Here is a 16,750-nt window from a genome sequence, read left to right as displayed (position 1 = left end):
TCATTGAATTTGAGAAGGCCAAACTCTCTAAGTTTGGGACACCATTCTGGGTGAGCCAGTTTACACCCTTTGCCTGCCTTTTTGCATCTCTGTCGTTTATGGACATCGCAAATCTCAAGAGCAGTCTCTACTATGCTCTCACTCTGTCCGACCTCTGTGACCTCTTTGACTACAAGGGGCATTTCTGTCAAATCAAGAGTGTCGGTGCCTGTGTCCCTTTTGCCTACACTTGACTGTTTCATCCCACAGTCAAGTAGTGGCTGGGTGTGACCAACCCAAGCTATTAAAGCTTCAATAATGAAAGGCTTATTGATAGAGGACGGAGTTTTCCCATCCAAAACCAGCTCAAGACATTATCGCAAAAATAAAAGATTATTTTCCATTTCTTGCATAATTTCAAATTAACTTAAAACCTTGTACAACCATATCTAAGACCCTCAAAAAAGCAGATTTAAAAAAAGAATCATTTCTAAAAGCGTCCAAGGTATACATTTCGTTGAGTGGTCACTGAAAAATTCACAAATATCAATGAAACCTTAAAGAAGCAGTCAGCTTCAACAAAGTCTTCAAGAAACGACAAAATCTAAAACATTGTTTGTTGTATGTATTGTCTTCAGAATTCAAGTGAATGCATAACTAAGTGTACACATAATGATTTGGAGGAGTTGGAGGCGGGACGAAGGAGAAGACGTCGAGTCACTTTCTTGGTTTCAGTCTGAGTGTTTTTATTTGTCCTTTTTTGTTTACATCGAGAAGGTTACATCAAGGTTGCGTGAGCGGAACCTTTCGTTCGTTTAGTCCCTCTACATGATTGTAAAACACGTTTTCAAAGATTACACTTTTAGTGTGTTTTAAGTGACATTATATAGCCGTTTTTAGCTGTTATGAGGCTATGTTACAAAAGGAAAAATAACATTTTGTATTTGTGATATTGAAAATCGATATTATATCTTTCGGAAATTGAATTAACATATAACCATNCATGATCTCCGAGGTCCTCAAATCAATATCTAGACGTTCTGGCTCCAATCCACGGGCTATTCACTCGGTCTGGAGGTCAAACACTTCCACGGATGGCGTGGGAGGAATCGGTTTGTTTTCATTACTGAGCTGACGCATATTTCAGCCACCAGGGACCGCTAGTGTTTGTACGTCTTGCCCATTTATCTGGACAGTTATCTTATTTTCATGGTTGAAAGCTGATGTAATTGCAAAACGCTAATGAATCCTGTTTTAGCTAATCACCATAAATAACTTGATAATAAAAGAAGGATTTAACTTTCGACAAGTTCAGTGCATTAGTCATGTTAGAACATTTTTGGGTATTTGTACATTGCATTCCATTTCGACAGCAACACTTGACGGTGTGATGAAAATAACATTAGCTAAATAATTCACACTGATTTGAAAACCAGGTTGTACCAAAACTCACGCTTTTTGAGCCCTTTTTTCGGGATCTTTTTACCGATACAGGGGAACGAGTTCCCCGTAAGTCATAATTGATTTGAAGATTTGGTCGCATAATGCGTTCGAATTTACCGCTCTATGGCATCCTGGAACGAAAGGCTGGTCAAGGATTGTTGATAAATGCGATCTAAATGTTGCTTCAAACTTAGCAATGGATCATCTAGTATGTAGAATCGTTTTTAAGTGAATTGGAGACATAGACCAGCACCTTTATTTTACTCTTGTTCCTTATTCTTTAACTTATTCATGTCCATCTATACATTATACCAAAACTCCTTTATCTGCCCACGGTGGTTATATTTTCTGGTTAAGTGTTTGCTCAAATGCCAAGACATCTAGATATGTTTTTCTTTGTCAAATATTCAAAATTAACAACTTTTGTGAAATACACATGTTTAAAAGTAGCTCAGATAAGTGTGTTAAATCACTTAAAGTGCATTAAAATGCACCATCGTCAAAAACGTAGTCAATCAGTANTAAAAAATATTCCTTTTGTTTCAATAACAACGAAAATCATTATTATAAGTCTTGGCATTTGCAAAAAATCTTTATCAGTATTGTGAGTAACACCGTGTGCCACTACATGGTGTTGGAGTGGTTGACACAATAAACAATAAACAGTACCCTTTCGTTGTCTGCCCGCTCCGCATTGTCATTCACCGGTGGTGAAGAACTCCTTTGCGTAGCCTATAGCCCTCTTACGCTGCAGGATCCATACGACAATCCACACCTCAGTCAACTATAGTGAACCTCTAAGCTCTGGGCTCATATTAGAAATCCATGAACGTGTTTTGAGGGTTATCAAGGGGATTCATTGAATCTGTCCGGGTGTGACACGATGAATCGCCGAAGACAAGGGAGTCCTTTTTCAAAATCAAGGCCGCCTGCAAATCTATCTGCCGTTAAACAGCCACCTCTCTCTTGGTGATGGCCTGATGGTTTCCATTTACCTTCAAGGCAGTCGCATTCAATTGCCCAAACATGACCCATTATGGAAGGAACAGCTTCAATCTTTGTCTGATTTATACATTTTGTTTCTCTTGTTTGAAAGACGAAAAACTCGCTCAATGATGACAATTGGTGATGTCTTCGAAAGGAGTAAAATCGAACATGGAGTCTGAATGGGCAAAAAAAGCATCAATATTCTGATATGCCATACGAGGCGTCTGCCAAATCAATTGCAGAAGGAGCTGCTGTGCACACCGGGAGCGAGTAACTGATAATTTTTATGCCAAGTTAGACGACTTATTAGAAGAAACATTAAGTTCCTTACTGATAAGCCTTGGTCATAGAGTCAGTTCCCCGTTCCCCTGGGGATACCCTCCTGAATGGGTTGATTGTTCCCGCAGGATCTTAGAGAGCCACATTGGTCTCATTCGTTGTTGTGATGGAATGTAGAGAGACATTTTAAAAATGGTCAGCAAAAATGTACATTACAGATCACACAACGAATCCGATCCTGTTTGTGCTCTGTGCTCAGAGGCGCAAAAATCAAGGCCCATCTTGCAACCAGCTTGCCACAAGCCAAGATCCACGTGCAACATCCATCTGACGGCTCCATCAGACGCGTAGAGGTCAATCCTAGACATATCCATACTGACTCATTTGGGGTTTTTCAACAAAGACCTCCATAGCATCAATCAGACTCTCAATGATTTTACTGATTTGATGTTTGGGTTCAGCTGGGTCTTTCCTGCCATTAACGTGGTCGAAAATCCTGTAAACTTGGCCAAAACATAAAAAATCATCCCAATAATGAATTTGATTAAAGCTGAATGCGAAAAGGTCGCGTGGACGTGCCAAAAATAGCCTAGTAGAGCGCAAAAGTAATTGCAACACGAAAAAAACTAGTGAGGGTACAAAAAAGCACCTTCTTTCTTTCGAATCCTGGGGCCTGGGATGGACTCAAATAGATTACCCGTTTTTCTAAGAATTCATCAAAGTTCATGTAATTCCACGAATCAATGTAAAAAAAATATGGATTATTTGTTCCCGGCGTGCTCAGCAACTCCATTTGCATTTGATTTGTCACTCGCCTCGAACACTTGCAGAGAGCTTCTGGGTCAGGAGAAAATCATTACAAACAAACCATTGCTTTTCAAGACATTGAGGACTTCTTTCCAACTGATCAGCCTCTTCTCCTTCGTGGTTGTTGTCCTCATGAGCTTGACAGCCCTGATATAGATATTCAGGCCCAAGTTCTCCCTCACTGCCTTCCTGACTGTGGCCCCAGACACCTTCAGCCCATTGGAGAGACACCTCATGCCGACTGAGGGTATGAACATTTTTTGGCTTGAGGTGTCCACCAAACTCCATTAGCTGCCTCTTGTTGGCCCTTTTTGGATCTCCCCCATAATCCAATGTCTTCACCATTGCACAGACAGTAGTTCTTGAGCTGTACATGACCTTGGATATGCCTGTAATTGAGACTCCATTATAGATTTTATCCAAGAGATCACCAAATGTTATCTCTGTGCGAGTTCATCTTCTTTCCAACAAAAGAAGCCATAGTTCTCTAGCTATCCTAGAGAGCGGGATAATAAAATTCTACTGAGTGTTAAGATTTTGCTCACGCACTCTGTACTCTGTACTTATTTCGAGAAAATTAAACTATGCTCAAGTAGATACGTTAAACCGTTCAACAGCTGGCGTATATTGAAAACACTTCAAGGTTTAACAAGTTGACATTTTGAGATAAACGTTTTAATCCATATATTGTGCAGGTTGGATGGGCATCTTGTGTATGTTTTTTTGCTGCTTAGAACAACGTCAGCCATTTATTTCCTCTTCCCACTTCTCAAGAATAACAGCTCGAATTTGTCATTCATTTCAATTTGCCAGCTGGTTGAAGCAACCATTTTTCTGACCATCCTTCTTTCCTTCTAATCCCCCCCTAACTCGTCTTAGTATTGTTCCAAGTCGAACGAATAAATGTTTAAATCGAACCTGTAGTGGACTTTCTCTTTGAATGGTCGTCACTTGGTTAACAGACCAAATCTCCAAGGCGACAAGCGTAACGAAGGCCAAAAAATGTTGTCAGCCTTTCGCCCTTTGCTCCAAACCTAATTGTGGTCAAATTGTTGAAAGATCCAAAAATGAAGGCCCCGCTCTTCATCTTATGTAAGTGATCAACTTATTTGAGGGGGTTATTTCTACTTGGGGATTTAGCAATGCCCGAAAACAGTAGAGTCATTTTGCATAGCAAATATTCATCCTTTCTTAGGCCCATTTCGTGCCAAAGGTGGCAATGGTCAATCGAATTGCTTTTTGAAGGGATATTTCCTCTACTTTGCTCCAAAACTTGAATTTTAGAGATCAGACATACGGCCTCAATTTTTTTCACCCAACTATTCAGTTTTTAAAATTGAAAGAACCTTCTCCGTATGGATAGAAAGGCAACCTATTTTATGCAGTATTTTACGATTATACCTCAATTTTTTGTGCGGTTCCTCGGTTCTGCTCGGAATCCAATGGCTAGGATTGCAAGATGAAACATTAATAATTCTGATTTCCTTTTTTTTAATGTGCAACGGTATGCCTCATATTTGGCTAAATTTGACTCTATTGCATACAAAGGTGAACTTTTAGTCCATACCACTGGTATGGTTCCATTGGTAGCGATGGGAAAGTTTTGGTCTGAATCAATACAAAAATCACAGAAAAAATTCATTTACTTATTAAATGTATTACCCAAAGGTCTATTGCTTAAACAAATGAAAGCATTTCTAAGCTTAACCATCCCTTGATTACACCGATGGGAATAGAATGACAAGTTCATTCAAAATGATGCCATATTTTGTAACTTCAAACAAGCCACTTCAAGCCACTTTTCAATTTTCAAGAAATTGGCCCTTGAACGGTAGATGGCGATAGCTTCGCAAATTGATTACGCCAGAATGAAAACGTCAATACAAAAACATATTCTGTGGCCTCTAGTTTCTGGACCATCAATAAACTTTTGATTCATTACAACAACGCGCATTTAAACAAGTTAGAACATATGAACACTTCACAATACCCTCAACAAGATTGTGATTTCCTCCATCAGGTTTGGCTTTCCTTTTCTTGGAAGAGATCCAGACCAGTGGTAAGAAAGTCGGTTTATGACCTTTCGAAGCATTTGATCAGACTCTGATTCAGACTCAAATTACAGCTGTGATTGAATCTCACAATGGAGTTACATGGAGCTTTGAAGCCATTGGCAAGGGTCAAATCCGCTTTGTAATCACAGCCACAAACATCGACAACTCAACTTGGTTTGGAGTGGGCATTTCCAATTCCAATAATGTGGTAAGGACTTGAAAGAGAGGTTACTACTCATTGATATTTTTCATGGTAAAGTGGCACTTTCTTGTCTTAAGTAATGATTAGAGACTCCGAAAAAAACATTACCCAATTTTTTTCATATCTATTTTAGATATATATTGTCATTTTGGGGCATTTTAAATATTTAGATGATTTTTACCAAATTTTGTCAAAATGAACGGTTTTAGTTTCCTATTCTTGGACATTTTTGATCGAAGTTGTGCACCAAAGTACATCAAAAATGTAACCTTGACATGATTCTTGTATTTTCATCCTTAAAGGAGTCCAATGTTTTGTTCCTTTTTTCAGCCCAGTTTCCAATGCTGCATTTTTTGTGGCAATCCTGATCTTTAACTACATGAGCTATATCAATGGTTTTTGACTTAGCATTTCCTTTTCTTAAATCTTGTTTTTTTTAAACAAGATGTTTACAAAGCAAAAGGAAGAGCAAAACAAGAAAGCCACATCCTTTCAAAAGGTTAAACTAGTTCAAGCTTAGAACTGTATTTTTCTATGTAATTTGTCTGGAGACAAAGTGTACTAAACTCGTAGAGATAAAAATTTCCAATAGTGTGAAAAGGTAACAATAAAAGCGTTTAAATGGTTTATAGTGTTTGAAATTTACACCCTTGGGGGTATCACATATTTAAGAAGTCGAGATAATGGCTGAAGTACACCTTATAGCAACAATTTTGAGATTTAGTGATAGAGTATGGCGGCTATTCGGTCTCGATAGGAAATGCATAAAATAACCCATTTAATAAAGCCTCTTTTCAAAGCAATTTGCGTTTTTTCTTCAGTAATAATATTTGATAGTTTTATTGGTTTAGGTACCGTAAACAAGGTTAGGTCCTAAAACCGTTTTGGCTCAATTAAATATCGACTATTAACAAACCGACCGAGTTTTGGACATTTTCATATCGACTATTAACAAACCGACCGAGTTTTGGACATTTTCATGTCACTTATTTGCGTATTTAAAAAAATCTGAAAGTAATAATCTTGGGCAAATCTGAATCAAATCCCTTAAATGCCTTTTAAATGTTTCGCCTACTCTTTGATGTTATTTCAATATTTTGCTTTTTGGGAAACGAGATTATATAAATATTTCACCCTTAAAGCTTTAATTCTTGTTGAGTCTTTCGTGAAGAACAAATCTTTGCTCTTACCTTGTGGTTTATGTAAACAAATTTTTTTGCACTTTTCAATATGATCAAGAAAAAGTTTGCATTTTAGCAAAGATATGTGGTTGACCTTTTCTGTGTTTATTGCTTGTCCGATCTTTTCTCCTTGAACTTGGCTTTTTCCTCTTTTTTTACTAGAAGCTGTCAACATAACGGCCCAACAAGAAATAAGAAATAATCAATGGCAATTACATGTTTTATAAATGATGTTACTATAATTACAATGAGTCATATTTTCGGAATCAGGCATTCTTGTTTGTGAGTAACTGCTTTAAGAGCGGAAGTTTTTTATAATATAACATATTTCAAAAAAAAAAAAATATTTTGCCTTCTCCTGATCTAATTGCAACATGACATGTTATTTCTAAATAGCAACACTTTCATTTCATGTTTTGTCCTAAAAAGGGTAATTTTTCGTCTTTGAGGTCATGCCAACACACATAAAAATATAGCATCCTACTTTTTGAGAAAATAAATCGCACCAATTCTGTAAGACTATTTCCCCTCTCCAGTATGAGCATTGATATAGGATAATCATAGAAAAACAACAACAACATGAAAGTTGTTCGTAATTCCACATTGGTTTCTTTCCTCTACCTCCCTGACAAGTAATAGATTTATAAAATGAGACTTGCATTTTAGGCTGCATGTAGTTTTCAAACGAGCATCTAATATGTCGAGGAAGTGGTTCCTCTTACATTGCACAATTTTTTTAATAAACCTATATTTAATATTGGAGTAAGAAAAACTAATGACACCTTTACCTTGATTTCTTACTTAACATTAGCATTTCCCTTTGTAGCAACGGTATTGACGAAAAATGATGCATTCAGTTTTAAGAAACCATTGGATCCTGATTTCGAAAATATATATCCCATATTTTGCTCTTCAAGATGAAATATTATCTGCTCCCTCCTTTTTGCAACTGTAATTGCTTGATTATGTATCAAATGAAGTTATAAGAATATTTTATATGGTATCGTATTTAGTGCCAGAAAGATTGCTTGAAACCAAAAGACACCCTTGTAACCTTTAAAAGCGAATGTTCAAAAAATGAACAAGGACTAAAGATTCATACCTTTGATGAAAAACGATTACCAATTTCTAGCAAAATCCTTGAATCGCCGTCTTGTGTTTTAGAGCCAAGGATACCAAGCTTTCAAAGGATCGACAACCCAGGAGAGTTTTGTCAAAACAGTCCACAAAAAGTGAGTCGCATTTCAGTATCTCTTACTCAAAGACACTGAATGCAATTTCTTGACATACCAAAACTATCTTTTTGGCCTATCATGGAAAAGAAGGTTACTTTTTCAGGTCAAAATATCATCCTCGTGATAAGAAGATGCTAATTTGTATGACTGCAGTGTTTTTCTTACTTCTATTTTAGCCACTCAGAGGTCACAGTTGACGAGCACTCTAGCTCTGGATTTTCTATTGACTCTTATTCGGTCAATGGAACCACTGTTGTCGCTAATTTCACCACGGATAACTTGCAAAGTTTGGGGGTAAGTTGGAATATCATGTAAGTGTTTTTTGTCTTTAATGGCTGTTTAATTTTCGTTCGATTTCAGACAACTCTCTACGTTCTCTTTTTGGGCATTGGGAATGTCAATGAAAACGGGACTTATGAATTATCCACCACAGATCCAATCGCCAGCTCTGCCATAACTTTAGGTACGTACTGTATGTGCTTGAAGTTGATCTGATAAAACGTAAGAAAATGTTTTTTTGGGGGAACTTCACAGAGATGAATGATACAGCGATGGTCAGGGATGAATATTGAAATATTTTTTATTTTTTTTAAATGAGGTATATTTCAGTTTTCGATAGTCTTCAAGTTGGCGTCATCATTTTACGAACCTTCGTGGAAATCAGCCATGAACAGGATTGTTCCTTTGAAAAATACTTTTAAAATCGCCAAACTTATGACACTATCCGATGCATCAGAAACTATGTTTTAGTCATCGCATATGATCAAAGGTATTCATAGTTGCCTTATGAATCATATAGTCAAAGGGTAGGCATTATCTTACGAAAATGAACTTGAAACTTGTTTTATTTCTTCCTCTGTCAGCCCTAAAATCTCAGTTTGACAAATGAGCATGAAAAGCAAAAGAAATCATTCTAAACTACCCTAGTGTTACATAAGTTAGCTAAAGAAAATGGTTCACTTTTAAGCGTTCAACGTATCAAAATGTGAGAATTCCAAATGTGATACGGATCCTTAATTTTGAAAAGATGGTTTTGAAGAACAATATTGTTGTCATCCAATATCATATTACATTAGTGATTCTGCTAATAATTTATATATTTCCCTTTTTACGAAAGTCTGAGGACGATATTAATGCATCAGTCTATCGAATTAAACTTAAAACCTCTATCCATTTGAAATTAGTAAATAATGCAAAAAAAACTGACTGACTCAACCTTGAGATTGCAAAGTGACAAATAATGTCGTTGTAATTGCATTTCTTACTAAGTGCAATGCTCAAGCTCTCTTTGTTTTGTTAGAACTAAACCAAACTCATCCTCTAAAGAGTATCTAGTAATAAGATGAGTTCTCTGGACGAGATTGTAGTCTCGGGTATTAACGAAGAGATGACTCGATTTCACTTCACAAATATTTATTCAAAGAGAAAAATGTGGAACATATGGAAAGGTAAAATGGTGGATAGAGATTCCATCTCAGAACTTCTTTGTTGGAGCCACAGATGGTGAACTTATTCAGGGACTCTTAAGCAGAGATGAGAAATCATTGAAAGCCATTTTTGACCAAATGGCAGAAAATGCTGGCAGAAAGTGGCAGAAATTCCTTCAAAGTGGATTTTTGCCATCGCTGCTCTTAAGAGAGGACACGACCCGGCTTTCCTTTGACCTACAAGTTTGGCCATTGCGACGGATTAGGACAGTTGCTTTAGTATCAATAAAACAAGATTATCCATGCTACATGATACATTTGAGTGTGTTCTTTCAGTAAGTAGTGAAATATTTGATATCCAACTCTGCTCATTAATAAAGTATTTCTACATTTATTATGAAAATATATACAGATCGGAAGAGCGTGCTCTTCCGATCTGTGTTCTTTCAGTAAGTAGTGATATATTTGATATCCAACTCTGCTCATTGATAAAGTATTTCTACATTTATTATGAAAATATATACTATGAAGATCAAATGTATCAAAACCAATCAAATTCTTTTTAAAAACCGTAAAAAATGAGCCAAAACTTGCACAAAAATATTTAAAGAACGAAACTCTGGAACTAGAGCCACTCAATCAATTGATGAGGAACGTACACTGACAAATAACGAATGAAAAATTTGAAATTGTCAGTTAAAGATCATGTAAATAAATATTAACCTATTTGAATATCTGGGATGGACAATTGCTCTAGTTTCCTTGACTTATTGGAGATGGAACGGAGAAACGGAGGGACGGTAAGATAGGACGAAGACTTAAGTGGGATCATGCCATTCTCCTCCTTGCCAACCGGTTAAAAGTCACCTTCAGAATGTTCTTCAAATTCGTGTCTCCCCGACTTCGTTCTAGTGACCCGAGAATTCGCCAACGATATCGAAAAACCACCTCCAAAACCGTGTGTGTTCATCAGCTCTGCAAACTTGACTCTGAATATATCTCGGACAATTTCTGAGCGCTGTAGAGATGCAACTTGGATGAAGGTAATATAAAAATTCATTTTTCTTCTACAGGGTAAACGTCAAAAAGTGCTACAAACGAAAGCACGTCTTAGCGCTTTGAAGGATTATGTTTTGGATTTTGGCTCTTGAATGAATGGCCTTTTTTGGGTTAAAAAAGAAAGGATTAGTTGAATTGGTCGCTCTTGGCCATGACCATTTACTGAAGACACCTACTGCCATCCTCACAACATACACGCCCATAATAAATCCTGTCCCTTGCTGGTCATGACAAGTAACAATTTTTTGCTGGTTGAGGTGATTTTTTCTCTTCTTTTATCGTTCAATTGCTCGTTTGATAAAGAGACAATCAAGTTTTATTAAGCTTGATAAATACATTTTCAGCCTTTAGTGGCAGTTCACGTTTGGATACATGCTTCAAAAGTTTTCAATCAACATGTGTTGATATGGTGTTATTGCAAAAAGAATACTGTCGGCAATTGGAGCACTAATTTTGAAGGTGTCAATGGTCCAGCAATATAATCATAGTGGCCAAAGCAAATTCTGTAGCACCTTATAAATTTCACCCTGTATAATTTCGTATCGAAAAGTGGATTAGGAAACCTCTCCTAATAACGAGAGCCAGTGCAGTTTGTAATACAAAGCTTTTTGATAATACTGATGGAATTTATATAACCATAATCTTTCACCTATTTATCCTTGATAGATTGCTGAACTCATTATTATATGAAACTAGTGTCCTTATACGAAACCATTTCACAAAGTAGATCAGCTAAGGTACATACTTCTTAGCTTCAAACAAATAGGCAACGACATTTTTTTAGTTTTCATTGAAATAACATTTCGATGTGAACTATTTCCTTTGTTATTTTCGCCAACATGTATGACATGTCAAAGAAGCTAGTTGAAAGCGAATAAAATTAGCAATACATATGAAAGAAAAAAATAATAAAAATTTCATGATATAAAATGGCAAATAAACCCAAAGAATGTCGCCAAAAATGTTCTACCCAATCAATAATATTGAATAGTTCATTTTGATTAAATGGAAGTTTGAAGTTGGTTTGGGTAAAAGAGGGCAATAATACCCAGAAAAGTGGACGCGACCCAATCCATTGTATTTCCACAAGATCGAAAAGTTGATGTGTTTGCTATTATCTCCAGAAAGTTGTCGATGTAAAAGACTTTATTTCTAAATTGAACATCCTTAAGCCTGCAAGAATAACAAGAAAATCGTTTAAAAAGCTTAAATTATAGTCTGAAAGCCGTCAATTGGCAACCCTAAAATGAAATGGCAAAATAGATAACACTCCCAAAATTACCTAACCTAACAGAGGACCCTGAATAGGTCTATCCATTGTTCTAATATTTGTACTTTCTACTGATTCAATTGTATCCAAATAAGGAAAATAATGATTGCCCTTTCAGACTATCACAGTGGGATCAAAAAAGGGTTTGAATCTGGACAATCGAAGGTGCGGTGTTAGAAATGCGGATGATCAAACCAAAGCTCAAACCAGTGAGATTTGTTATTCTGCTCAGGGTGACGGTGTAGGTAAGGGATTGTCGGGCATTATGATGAGACCAATGTGAACGAAATTTGCAGTTAAAGAAGTTATAAGTATCCCGAAATGCACCATTGTTGATTCTCTTTCGACTCAGTCATATCTTTTCATTTTCTTTCAATAATTCTATAGCAAGATTTAAGTCAGAATTGTAAAAGATTTTTACTTGAATTCCTGACCAATCTACATTCTAGGACTATCATGATCAGACAACTCTAATTAGTTTGTGAATCAAATATCGTATCAATTTAACATTAAATAAGACACTTCGGTGCTGGGGATTCAGTGGCAGCAAGAAGATAAACAAAAACTAGCATTAGTTATATCAATGATAAAGTCCTCTTGCTTTTTTAATTAGTTTTGACGTTTGAACACCAAATTCGCGTCATGAATATCAATTTTACCCAAGCATTCGGAGATTTTAGAAAGTCTCTGTTTCGAGGGCGCAAGCGTCGAATCGAGCTTGAGGTAAGTCAGATCACTTTTCAATCTCTAAAGCTAATACTTTCAAAGCAATTTTACCTTTTTATGCGGCCAATTGAAGCAAGACACATTTCTTCCCTAGATGTCCGAACATTTTTTGGATCGCAATGAGACGACGAATCCATTCGTGGATTGGGACTTTGAAAAAGTGTTTGTCTTCGAGTTCAGAGCAGCGCCGAACAAGGTTGGTTTCATTGCAAGTGCATTCGTTCAATTTGGACCAAGAGCCATGGGAAAAAAATTGACGGATTACAAAGAGGCGTGGAACCAATGGGGCTTAAAATCTCTCGGCAAATTCATTCTGGATAATAATACTGAGGTCATCTCTGGTAATTTTCGTCCAACCCTTTGTGCTTCGTGAACAAAGATATTCCGCTTCCTTGATTTGATTTCGATTTTATGCCGCATTTTCACGAAGACTGATTTGTTGCCATTTTAGATGCGAAGAGGTGCCCAGCTTTGGCATCTTTACAAAAATCTGTACCTACAACGATTTGGTCTGCATCCGGCCTAAATGGAACAAGACGCATTCAAATAGGCCAAACCGTGGACTTCGTTTGTCCATTAGAAAGGAAATTCAGTTTTGACAATGACAGCTTCTTCGAGAACGACGACAAGTACACAGTTTTATGCACTACCCTACAACAATACACGGTGACATTTATATCTAAATGTGTATTAGAGCATATAAATGACAATATACTTGAACTATTTAAGGCCATGGAGGAGCCTGCTTGGTGGCCTAAATGTGTCAAGTCGTGTTGGATGAGGCTGCCAACGCCGCCGGAATATTCCGGATTAGAGCCCATTATCCCGGATAATACCATCCCAGTGGGTCAATACGGACAGTACAAGTGTAAAAATGAGTCCTTGGGGGTGGAACGCGGAGCCACGATTCATTATAGAGTGAAATGCTTGACGTCACAGCGATACTGGACACCAGGAGAAAACAATTGGCCTGTATGTCATCACAGAACTACCACGGTTTCGCCTGGTGAGTAAATGTACTTTATGAATGAATCACTATGTGGATTTGGTCAAATCATGGATCTGAGCAGAAATGTGACTTTAGAAACATGTTCAACATCTGACTGACTTCCAGGGTATTGGTCGTTCCTCAACCAAAAGAACGAGTTATAGTTACAATCTCTTTGGCAAAAAATAGTAATTAGTTGCTCAATCATGACTTGTAAAAAAGTCATTGCGTTACTCGTTACTTTTTCTAAAAATAGATAACCAGCATTTTGTGCGGTTTTTACCCCATGAAGATCGTACTTCTAAAAAAAAAACGTGTTTTTTTGCTTAAAAAAGTCCTTACCTAACATATCAAGATTTTATGTTTGTATTTCTCATCAAGGGGCAATGACATTGAAGCTTGACATATTTATTCAAAACTTATTCAATATCTTTTAGCCCCTGGAAATCTGCCTTGTCTTTCATGCCTTGAACAACTTTGAACCTCTCGGTATACCAGCCATGCTTTTTTACTTAGTACGTCATAACTCTCATCCTTGGCTCTTTATGCATGATAATGAAAATCACTGTTCCAGACATTGAACGACTTCCTGTCTTAAACAGTACCTTTATTATGAAAATATCATGTTGAATGGCTTTTGAAATTCGGAACTTGGGCAATCAAGCTCAGATTTCAAAAGTCGTAAATAATATATAAACTAATCATTTTTTTTGTCATGTACATAGTTTTATTGGCTAAGGTATCGGAAAGTACATTACATTTTATCATCGATTTTACTCTTTGCAAAAATTCACGCTACATTATATGGATTGCTTGGCTTTATTTGTTTTGGGGTCGTCACATATATAAAACTTTCTCCTGAAACGTTAATAAGTGATATCATTCAAGTAAATGTTTTAAGTCATCTTCAACTTTTTAGCCCATTTGCAATGCTTGCTAAGCACTAGGATTAGTTGTTTTACCTTCATCTGAACTCTTTCTTCTGAGGTTGCAATGATTGTTTGTCTAGGTTGTGTGTTTCTTAGTTCATATATTTCAGATGATGTCTTTGTTTTCATCTCTTCTATAGGACTTGTCAGGTGAAAGCGTTCAGGAAAAGCTGACGTCATTCCATGGAGCAAAGTTAAAATGAAACTTCTTTGTCCATGCATTGAATTTGAGATTTATTTATATTTAAATGCTTATTTACCCAAACAGTGTAGAAGTGTTGGGCCAATTTGATAGTGCGTACAGCTAACTTCACCAAACATGATACTTTGTTGGGTTTTGTAGTACATATCACCAAAATTGCTTGTTGATCAAATATTCAATAGACTAATGGAGTGAATTAACTGTAAGGTTTGTCTTCGTTCCTCGTCCACAACAAGCCTCAAGTTAGGATGCCAGACCACAATTTTCTTAGAATTACAATCAGTTGAGATGCGTCATTCCCCAATCTACTTAGTTTATTTCTCATCATACAAATTATATTCCCCATTCTTCATTTAAACTTTGCTTCTTATTATTCTAGAAGTATTTCAGATCTAAAACTAAGATCTTTTCCTGCATTCAAGTGATGATTATTGGAGGTTAGCAAAAATGCCGCATAAGTATTGACAAAAAACCACTTTTAGACGAAATTTAAAACTAAGAATAATACCCATTGAGTAGCTAAGAGCAATTGCAATTATTAAACCTAAGATACAGGACGAAAATAGCAAAAAAGGCAATTTCTGTCGAGTCTTAAGTTTCCTATGCTGTAACATTACAGCATAGGAAACTTAAGACTCAAGCAAAAAATTAAGGTCACCTTGTAAGATAGAATTGAACAAGCAATGAGTAATTCTTTTAATTTTGGTTCTTTACAATTACACCATTTTGGAATGATTTTGGGATTATAGATTCTTTTTCATAAAAAAGGAACGAATTACTGTCATTTTGTTACTCATAGTTTTGTTACAACTGCCCCTGCTGATGTCTGAGTAAGCACCTTTCGCAACCAAAAATCGTGTTAATAGTTCTTTATCTTTTAGCAATATGAGGCAATTCATGCTTGCTTTCATTGTCACCAAACCTCTCTTGAAGTTTACTAATAGAGCGATCTTTTCAGCGATCCGAATGGCCTTCGACATTCAATCTGAACGACGAATCAACGAACTGAACGATAAAAACAAGGCTTATCAGTGGAGGGAAGGCGATGAACATTACGTGAAACCTCTTCGAGAGGATCATTTCACCCAAATGACCCTGCCTGCTGCCCTTGGTTAGTGATGTCTTTTGGGCTTCGAGGGCCGTCTCAAAAGTTTCGGACCTATTTTCCAAATTTTGAAAAAAAGCTTCTATGTTCAATTTTCATAATATCTCGCTTCAGGTTTGCTGGTCATTGTGTTCTGCTGCTGCTTTTGCACTCATCGAAACAGTCCCTGTTGCTCAATTTGCGAGGACAAGACAAAACGAAAGAAGTACATGGTCCCCCTCAAACCAGAGCGACCTCTAACGGCATAAAATTTATACTGCGAGTCGTCAAGACCCTAGTACTTTTTTGGAGTAATGTGTGAATGGTATCATGTAGAAAAATGACAAATTAACACATATGTACATTGGAGATTCTTTTCTTGCTTTTAATAAGTAGTTGGAGAACTTTCATTTTCTAACTAAAAACATTTCTAATGGTCGGTCTGGGCTTTAAATAGTTAATGGCTGTCTACGTCGTGGCTCGTTTTTTGAGAGGTTTCTGATACTTCTGTGTTTAATTACTATTTGTCAAAGAAAAACATTATAGGTAGAGAGGTGGTGAACTTCCTTCACGTTTAAAGTTCAATGTAAGAAAATCTATGATCAAGGACAAACAACATTTCCAAATCATTAGTGTCTAAAAAGCCAGAAAATAATCTTTCTTACAAAAAACGAACGAAGTTTGAACATGATGAAATAAGGATAATGACAAATAAGGATTTTGACATTCCATAAAACAATCTCCACAGAACACGGCAAACTAAATTGAATTATAATAATTCATTGTTTATATCTTACTTTCAAAAATAGGTAATGAGTTCTAACATTACTCGCTTTTCCAATCATCATACTCATCACTCTGGATACAAGGTATGGAGTTAATAGAAATTAGGGATATA

The 16,750-nt window shown here is 36.5% G+C and overlaps 1 protein-coding gene across 1 annotated transcript; it reads left to right on the top strand.

Moving 5' to 3' along the window:
- Window positions 1-4,477: 4,477 nt before the first annotated feature.
- Window positions 4,478-16,221, top strand: LOC131891603 (uncharacterized). The gene is made up of 14 exons (XM_059241222.1): window positions 4,478-4,587; window positions 5,516-5,554; window positions 5,621-5,757; window positions 8,097-8,164; window positions 8,344-8,461; window positions 8,528-8,630; window positions 10,507-10,637; window positions 12,042-12,168; window positions 12,537-12,646; window positions 12,744-12,990; window positions 13,101-13,315; window positions 13,379-13,655; window positions 15,727-15,879; window positions 15,988-16,221. The coding sequence occupies exons 1-14, from the start codon at window positions 4,563-4,565 to the stop codon at window positions 16,119-16,121; spliced, it is 1,884 nt and encodes a 627-aa protein (XP_059097205.1). The 5' UTR covers window positions 4,478-4,562; the 3' UTR covers window positions 16,122-16,221.
- Window positions 16,222-16,750: the final 529 nt, after the last annotated feature.

Source organism: Tigriopus californicus, chromosome 12 (genome assembly GCF_007210705.1).
Source record: "Tigriopus californicus strain San Diego chromosome 12, Tcal_SD_v2.1, whole genome shotgun sequence".
NCBI lineage: Eukaryota > Metazoa > Arthropoda > Copepoda > Harpacticoida > Harpacticidae > Tigriopus > Tigriopus californicus.
The sequence above is the reverse complement of the archived record's forward strand: the minus strand, read 5'-3'. Positions and strand labels throughout refer to the sequence as shown.